Consider the following 9,765-nt stretch of genomic DNA (forward strand, 5'->3'; position numbering starts at 1 on the left):
TGACTTTGAGATATGGACGATTTTTTCCACATGAATTACTCACCGCAAATTTTTAATGTCCAAATTTGAACAGGTTTGCAAATATACCGAGAATCGAAGGAATCTACTTAACACAAAAAGCAAAGTAAGTGGCTTGTTGAAAACCTTTAGTCATTGTCCCCAAAAAATCCATTTATTTGAAATCATATACAGGTGCCAAACAGACGCGGAAGCGACAAAAATTTGACGGTTTAAGGGTAAAAAATGACCTTTTTGTCCCGAGCTTTTGCTACCTGAACCGAATCGAACGCACGCTTCAACCCTCTTGTCTAGTTCAGGTCTTTTGATGCTTTATTTTTGAGAATATGAGAGAGGCCTGATGTAAATTTTGCAATCCGAAGGAGTATTTCAAGTATTGTAAAACAGTTTGCAGTTTGTAACTCGATCAGTAATGAAATGTCATTCATTCAATATTGCAAGACTTCGTACAGAACAAAGCAGCACTAATTTTAGCGGAACCCCGGAATCACCATAGAATAGCACCGACATGGTTCGGTGTTCGTAATGTTCGTATCTACCTGTATTAGTGCAGGTAATTCTCTCAATATACAAGTCCCATATACAGTTAGTCACCTTCCAACCGTATTGAGATACGGCGGTTCGTTTAACTGAGCAAGTCCAAAAGCTCCGATCTTTACTTTAGTGAGTTTCATGTGCGGTATCGTGGTCTTCGTCCCTCTCGTCGAAAATTATATTATATGGGACAATATTTGAGATTTTTTTCACTAATACTTTCTCAATTTGGCGGTTATATGTGATCATTCAAGCTCCAGAAGTGCAACTCTCTAAAGATATTCTGAAAAAATGACTGACAACTTGCAATTTCGACATACAATTGGAGATATAACAACATTTATTTGTCGAGATGCGGTAAACATTGTGCCAGAAAAAATATTGTGTGATGTTTAACGTTTAACTAATTAGGTAAGTAGTTGTTACACAGGTGGCTCATACAAACACGACTTAATTTTGAATGCTTTTCCAGAAAAAAACGCAGAGAAAATGGAAGACGATGATATTTCCGTCCGGGTTGCCGTCAGGTAAATTATTGAAACTTTATTAAAAATACATTTTAGTCAATGTTAGCGTTAACTGCATATAGGGAAAGGAAGCTTGCACGTACATGTTTAAGTAGGGCGAAATAGTGCTGCGAGTATCTGATGAATACCCACATTGTACGTACAAAACGATTTTTTGAAAAATTATTAAGTGCGTACAGTAGCAAGTGTGTCTTAATAAACTCTGACTACGTGAAATTGAAAGAAAACGGAAGTTGACTACTTTACTAGTGTGTAATATTTTACGCGAGGTAGATAGATGGTCTGTTCAGGCAGGCTCAGCAATCGTCTAAGGGGATCTATTAAATTAATTAAAATTAAATTTGTTATTAAATAATTTTGAAAGCTTTATTGGCTCAATATTCCACGGGCACAAAAACAATTGGTATCATAAAATTTTTACTAAAATCAGAAAGTGCATTAACTGCTTATATTAAGCGAAAGTCAACTCCTAAGAGTATTTTAGGACTTTTGAGGGTTCACAAAAAATGTAAACACATCCTCCACCCTGCGGAAATGCGTCGGTTTCAATAGTGGCGACCTTTAAAACGCACTCCTCAATCAATTTATGAACATCGATAATTCGTTTTGCGAAAGCCATTTTTGATTCAGATTTCAGAACAGTTGATTGGTCCACTGATCCACTTCAAAACATGTAACTTAAAGTAAATCAAGTTGACTAAAATTCAACTTAAAATACCACAAACAAAATATTTGATTCTAAAGTTTAGATGGCTGGTTCAAAATTGCCTGGTTTCACGGAAATAATTTTTTTGCGTTAAATCGGAAATTCCAGCAGCTCCATTAGAAAACATTTAAAATTTTAAGATTTTTTAGTTTTAGATTCTGGTACTTATTTTCGCTAGAATACAACTATAATCTTCTTGAAGTAAAAATATATGGTTTACAATGGTATTGTTTGGCTACGGAAGTTTTCAATCAAACATTTAAAATTTAAAAAAGATCGGACGTTAATGCAAAGTGGTATCAGTATGAATTCAATTAAAAGCTAATTTTTCATTCGATGTATTATTTATTATTAAGCTGGCATTTAAAAACATACAATTCCACGCCTGAAGATACAATGTGTATATAATTATATAAGTAACACGTATAATTAAATAATTGCCATTCAAATTCAGCTGCATGTAGTTTCATCAAATAGATATTCATCTTTCCATTATCGTGCAATAGGCCGGGGATTTCATGTTTTTGATGCTCTGTGCTATCAGTTATTGACAACAATAAAATTTTTGCAAGCAAAATCTTGGCGCTGCGATTTAACAACATTCCAGCTGATATAATTTGTTTTTACATCTAAGAACTAGCGTTGCTTCATTTGCTTCATAAAATCAAAAAATGTATTTATCACATTTTTAATTTTGCCATATCGAGAAATGATGTTGATGTGATCGTTAAAAATTATATTACGTTGTATCAATTACAAGGTTAATTATTACGTACATTAATTCTGATACCATGCAATTTTGTCAATATTATTAATATACTTAATTGGTCCGCAGTAGAAATAACGATTTAATAGTTTTTCAGTAATTGCTGCGTTTTGCATGTTAATTAATACTTGCCGTTACTTAATTGATCCATTAAAAAACAAAAAAAAACAAAAAAATGCGACCGGCTCCTACATTTGTATCATGTACATAACAAAAATTCATTGCCTTGGTTAATCGTAGAGCATGTAATTCGTAGGAGATTAAACATTCGAGATATGTGTTATCTAATAAATTTCCTGATAAGTTATTTTATTTGAGTCTACATATGTTTGTCGATTTTATAAAAATAACCCATTATTAACCAGTTTCAAATCAGACATTTATCACTATCATGCCTGTTTGAATGCTTCTTAAATCCAATGTTTATAGGAAGATTTAAAAAATATTCTTCAAATCTAAGCACATCTATGGACGTTTTTAAACATCTATCCAGTAATATTTGTATTATACAAAATAACCACTTGTTGACTTCGTGAACTAATGTACCTTTAGAAACGATTACAAAGGCTTTCAAACACTCTTTCAGTCCAAATACAACTCAATTTTGGGTACAATAGGGATAGTTTATCAGTAATCAGGCAAAGTAATCAATTAGCTTAATGTAAAAAGTAATACTTTTCGTTTTTATTGTTCTTGTCAATGTAATCGAACAAATGAACTGTTGATCCATTGAGTTTAAGGAAATGGTATGTTATCATTTACGTGAACTGCAGATGTTTTTAGATGCACATTTTCATTTGTAAATAATCGTTAAATAAATATGATTTGATTCGCATGAGATAATCGGAGTGGTTTTGTGATGGACAAAGGCCAATTGCGGTCATATTAAGACGAATATTAAAAATGGCTAAATAATCTGATTCAATTACTTGTTAAAATAGTGTAAGTTAATTAATTACCCGTATTACGCTGTCACTTTTATTATAACGAAAATAAACCAACTCTTGGTTTAAAATAAACTTTACGCGCCGCTTCTGAGGGGTTATGGCCTCTCAAATACACGGCGGACTAAGCAAGATAACTACACTTTTTTTTAATGAAAATTCGTCAGAATGCTGACAAGTTCAAATTTGAGAAAATACGCTATTAATTAGAGTGAGCGTCCTAGAACTGTTATTGGCAGGATATTTTCGCACTTGAAAAAGCGCAACTGAACATTAATTTTACGACAATTTGATTATAAATTGCTAGTTTGAAAGAATTTGTTTTTTAAGTATGCAAATTAGAATTTTATGATTTGCATTTATACTCAATTCACTATAATGATCCCGCCAAATAAATTATGTGAAGAAATAGTGTTTTAATTGGACGCAATGCGTTTTAATGTGTAATAGTTATTTTTTTTTAAATTAAATTTGGAATGTATTGGTAATAAAAATATTGATTCTTGAAATTTCAAACTTGTCTGCTTTAATAGTTTCGAAACGCTTTGATATGACATCGAAGAAAAAATGAGCACTTTGAAAGTATGTGACAATTTTCTCCAGGATTTAGAACTGCTGTACTTCTGCGGATATTGGTAATGCAATCAATCAATCCTTGAGCTAGTTTATTGCAAATTGACATGTAAATTTGCTTTCTGCTTCAATTACTCTTTCAGTTCATAAATCAGCCGATCATAATATTTTATTCTTGATTGACATTTCAAGTTAGTTAGTCCACTGGGTATACTCTAATTTAAAAAAGAAACGAGGACCCTGAAGTGTAGCCATTGTCTTCATTGACATCCGACAAAAAAGAGAGAGACATGAAAAAAGAGAAAGAATAAAATAAAGCTCGGTAAATACAGGAAATAGGCTCTATTTGTGCGATAGGATGCTAAATTTGTTCAATCTAAATATAGGCAACATATGTAAGTAGACACCTAATAAGAGAACTTGTTATAAGCTGTTTTTATTGGGGAAATATTGTAGTTGACAAATGAATACATCGTCTTATCTGTTCATAAAATTCTAAGTGGTGTTGAGCATCTTCGAATTATACAAGATACATATGTAAATGTATGTATTAGCAAATAGATTACATGTAGACCTTATTGGTGCAGTGGTATACTTTTTGAAAAATCGGTCAAATTTACCAATGTTAAGTGCGGAACTTTTGATTAAAAATGCCACTCAGGTTATTTACAATTGGTGTATTCCTAAGATAAAACTTTTTTAAATTACTATTTAATATGAAAACCATTATTACACATTCAGCAATATAGTAATAAAATATCAATTTTTCGCACCCATTAAAGGTTTTCTTAGTGGTAGTTACCATTTTCAACACCCTTAACGAGGGGGAGCTGCCCTCTTGCTTAAATTTCATAAATATTTATGCACTCGTCTATATTTGAGCTCAATCGAAATTTGCCTACCATTAGGTAAATTTTTGTTGATAAACTTCATCAGCATTAAGCGCAATAGTTTATAAGCGTATTGATGATATATCATCAATGATTTAGCACTTGAGAAATGAATGGTTAATTTCCTAAAACTACCATTGGTTTCTTGTGTTGTGAGCAGCTACTTTCTATTTACATATATCTAACCTTGTGTTTTGTGAAACAATATTTTAGTTAAATTTTGCTCTTGGCCGATCTATATTGGTCAAGGTAAATCAAGTTTGTATGTTTTAAAAGAGTTATCTCATACCATTTGATGAATAGTTCTTAGAATGACTAATCAGTTAGTAAAATATCTGCTGTTTTTTGAGTTTTTTTCTTTAGAATATATAAAAATTGAGATGGAATGAAATGATGGTTTTGATTTATTTCTCTGCCTGTTGAAGTGATACCTTAGCTCCAATTAATGTAAACGAGGTTGCAACTGCAATCGATACAAAGGATTATACGGAATCAAGAAATTAGGCCGTTTATTTCGGTCTATAATAACTTTAAAATAAGACGGATGAGTCATAACAATATACAGGGATAGCCAAGACTTAGTGTCATTAAGCAATCTATTTTCGCCAACCTCATTAACGTTTCGCTTCGGCCAATAAAGTAGTTGTTTCATTTATTTTAAGACCTTCTTTTGAACCATTTATTTCATCTATTCATGCAAATAACAGATTCTTGGGAAAATATATTTACTGATGTTACACAATATTGCAAAATTATCTGTTGGCAGGCATAAATTATACGTACAGCCTACGTTACCTAAGCGTTTTCGTATTAGTTAAACACCATTTTCAGCCATTTAAGCCCGTGATATTTAAATGTTTTCTTCACAACGCCCACAATTAACTAGCATACTTTTTAATGACATGCCAACAGATAAATATGAACACCTTGTTAATTGTTATGCAGCTGGTCGATTCCATTCATGAATCCTGCAATAAAATTTGTGAATTATGTCATATTACCGGCCTTCAATTTAAAATTCACATATTGAAAGTCATATTTGATTTAGTGAATTTTCCATATTTGCTTAATACCTACTATTATCTGAATCGATAAGGCAAATATAAGATGCATGAGAAAACGTGATCAGCATCCGTGCATTGAACTATTTAAATTGCCCATTGAATGTGGGGTTTAAGTTTTGATATACGTAGATTAACTAAGTTATTTTGAAACTTATATATTTTTAAGATATAATGCACAAAGTTGCATATTAATTTTTAAATAAAAACTTATTTATTTTTAACGGAAGTGTTCAAATTTGCCCCGTTTATAAACTTTCCATCACGTCTTCTAAAATGCCAAGACCATATATTTATAGTCAATACTCAGTTCCAACCTATAGAAACCCAATGGAAACACCTACATTAAGTCTTTTGTCGTTTTTTTCGAAACCTACGCTCATATCGCTTTGAATAAACAGAGATGCAAATGAGGTGAAACGTTATTTGTCTTTAATTTCGTGTTATATTGTCGCCCGTAGTTGGAAAACTTGGATTAATTAGCTAATGGGTTTTGCAAAAATTTGAAGGCAAACCAACCCTTACGCCATCAAAATGAAATAAACACACAAATTGCTCAATTCGCGTTGATCCACCTAATTAAAAGCTGACACAGAAAAGTCCAGTTTTTTACGGTATTTTAATGCGTTTAATAATTTTAAAATTTATACCGGCTGTTTATTAATCATTAATATCTCATTAATATTACATCAGTCATTAATAAACATCCAATCACATCTCCTGTGATTGGATGTTTATTAATAAGTGTACGAATCCTCTGGTATTTTTAAAATAAAATTCCGCCGCTAGGTCTTACTTATCGAGCTACAGGGTTTAAAAAATGTAATCATGTCATTAAAATTTTTCTTTTTTGTAAGTAATTTCGCAAATAAAATAGATGTTTGGACGAAACTTGGTTGCTGGAAATTTGTACCCTGCTTTTTTACTGCATTACTTTATCGCTTTTGAAGAGTCCTAACTTTTTCGTAAAGGCTAGTGTCACATTTTTTTGAAAAAAATCAATTCCTCTATCATTTTTGCGAAAAAAAAGGAATTTTAAAAGAAACTGCGAATAGCCGGTTTCGATATATTTTGAGTTAAATTAATGTGATACAAACATGTAGGAAAAAGTTAATACTATTCAAAAAAGAGAAAGACATGTAGCTGGCACCTACCCAGATCAAAGTTAAGGTGCTCATGTTACAAAACCCTTAAATACAAAATTAAAAAATAATTCAGAAGCAAAAATTAAAATTAATCATTTATCACCCTGTAACTCGATAAGTAAGGCCTTGCGAACCCCTGCCCATATGAAGAATATATTGAGGCTCAATATTGCAAATTGTATTAAACTACTTCAAGCGATTTGATTTCTGTTTGAAGCCTTATTTAACCGCATTTGTTTTTTGGTCGTAAATGGTTTATAAGAACTAAGCACCTCAGATAAACGTTCAACAGGGTGAAATAAAGCTTTTTCGCATCTCAACACCAAAACTTCAAATATAAGTCAAACAGCTCGAAACAAACATCAACATTTTGGTCTTGCAGCGATAACTTTTCTGCTCTTAGTCCGATTTTGACGATCTAATGCTCGTGTTGAGCAGGTGCAATTAATTAACAATTTAATTAGGAAATTAACGATTAAATTAGTTAGTTGAGTAGAACTAGAGCCTCATTACACTTTACACGTTACTGCAATATTGCAAACAGCTTATTGTCTACGACAATGGTAGTTTTTGTGCTTGTTAACATCAAAATTACTTTTTTAATGTGTTAATTGAATACCGTCGTTTAGTAATTGGTCAAATTAAACTTGGGCCAATCGATTTCTTTGACTTTGATCAAAGGTTCATCCATCAATCGGTTAATTTGCGTATCAAACAAAAAATCAATTAAAAGCATGTACAGCCAAAAATTGAATATAAAATTAAAATAAAGAAATGCAAATGATTTTTGTGTGTATATTTCGTTATCTTATATTTTCAGTTTTTCGATACTATTTCGATAGTTATAAATCATTAGCACACAATGCACATACACAGAAATAGAATAATAGTTTTTTAAGGATTTCGTGCATGTCAATCATATTGCGCTACTCATTTTTAGACTCTAGTAATAAAATCAGGAACTTTCCAGAAATAATCCCATTTTTATTATTTAGTGCGGGTAGACATTTAGAAATGAAATGCTAACAGTAGGTGAGCATGCCATGTAGGTACCTAAAGATATATGTATCTGAAATATTACACACTCCCGTTTCACAAATATTAATCATTTTAGTTATCAAGGTTATAGCAGAAACATTACCATAATTTCATTGAAAGCATTATTGCAAAACCACCTTAGTCTTCCATAAATATCTCGTTTGGTTTCCTTTTGGAAAGTTCCTGAATAGGCTAATGAATTTCTGTGAATGACTTGCTGAAAACATGATTGTAAAATAAAAATTATGTAAAATGCATTTGAAATACTTAATAATTATTGTTCTATATAAACAATAGAATTGACGTGGGTACATATGTAGATGTTGACAGATCAGATAAGATAAAAATGCCTCACAAATGTTACTAAATTCTCCAAACATCGTTTGTTGAACCATGATTGGCGGTATGGCGCACCATATTGATATGGAAACAAAGATATGAACTTTTATGGCCCGATTAAAATGCTTTGCCATAAGTACAGGGTTGTTTATAAAATGATTTTTACTGCGACTGCTATTAATGGAATTGATAATGATATTTCGTCTATTGATGATCTAGGAAGTGGCTATGCATTTTTACCATATTCATATCACAAACTTCAGACTGGCAAGTGCTTCATTCTCTTATATTTTTCTTTTGTTAATCTTGTTTTCATTTTTTAATAGTTTCCTTTCATAAAGTATGCTATTTTTTAATATTTTCTATTTTCTTGATGCAAATCGATCATTCTTCATTCTGGGCGTAAATGTTGTGTGCAAAGTCACGGTTTGTTCAGATTTAACCTTCATGTTATTTCAGCCAGTGCTGAAAAAATTGCTGCGACAAACCTAGAACTGCAGTATTAAATGTCAGTGCTGCAACTTGAAATGCAGTGAAACCTTTGTTACAAAGGTTAATAATCTTATAAAACTACGCCAGCCGTTTGATATTTTCCTGTGAGAAAAAACCGTACCTTTGAAAGGAACATTCCTTCTAACGGGTTTTCTGTCATTTTAGAATCTAGAGCGTTATGGTTAGATTTTATCAATTATAAACAATTTCCTTAACACGAATTTAACAATGTATTAACAGTTCGCTGGCCATTATAAATATTACAACGTTTATTCAATATTTAAATTGGATTCAGGGTTGATGCACTCGGGCTTCAATGTTCCCATTCATTTATTAAAGTAATTTGTTTTGCAGCATAGCTAAATCTCAGTTTTCAAATTCATAATTAACTACAAGTATCACTTTGTAGATTGACGAAAGATTGTAGAAAGCACAAATATTAATTTAATGATGGCTTCACATCGATTATATTTAATTAAATATACTTTGCTGATTCTTACTCAAATCATTTCTGTTGCACCGTTTTGAAACGGAAGTTTATTATTATTATTAACATCGACAGTTATTTCTCAGGAACTTGTTTTTATACTTGAATGCGCGCTTTTACCAAAAAACAACTTTGAAAAGTTAATGCATTTGTTTATATAATTATCAAATTACATAATAAAATAATAAATCAATTATGTTTTTATGTAGTTTGAGAGTCTATTAAAGTGATTACATTTCGCTTTT

At 31.4% G+C, this 9,765-nt stretch overlaps 1 protein-coding gene across 1 annotated transcript in view; it reads left to right on the forward strand.

Annotated features, from left to right (window-relative positions):
- The first annotated feature begins 590 nt into the window (after positions 1 to 590).
- LOC109537902 (kinesin-like protein KIF21B) overlaps positions 591 to 9,765 on the forward strand; it is a 22,735-nt gene continuing 13,560 nt past the window's right edge. The window contains exons 1-2 of the mRNA XM_019904837.2: positions 591 to 963; positions 1,025 to 1,079. Of these exons, the coding sequence (XP_019760396.1) occupies positions 1,042 to 1,079 (38 nt within the window). The 5' untranslated portion in view covers positions 591 to 963; positions 1,025 to 1,041. The remainder of the gene's footprint in view (positions 964 to 1,024; positions 1,080 to 9,765) is intronic.

This window comes from Dendroctonus ponderosae, unplaced genomic scaffold (genome assembly GCF_020466585.1).
Source record: "Dendroctonus ponderosae isolate FM_Combo_2020 unplaced genomic scaffold, Dpon_F_20191213v2 Dpon_F_20191213_1, whole genome shotgun sequence".
Taxonomy (NCBI): Eukaryota; Metazoa; Arthropoda; class Insecta; order Coleoptera; family Curculionidae; genus Dendroctonus; species Dendroctonus ponderosae.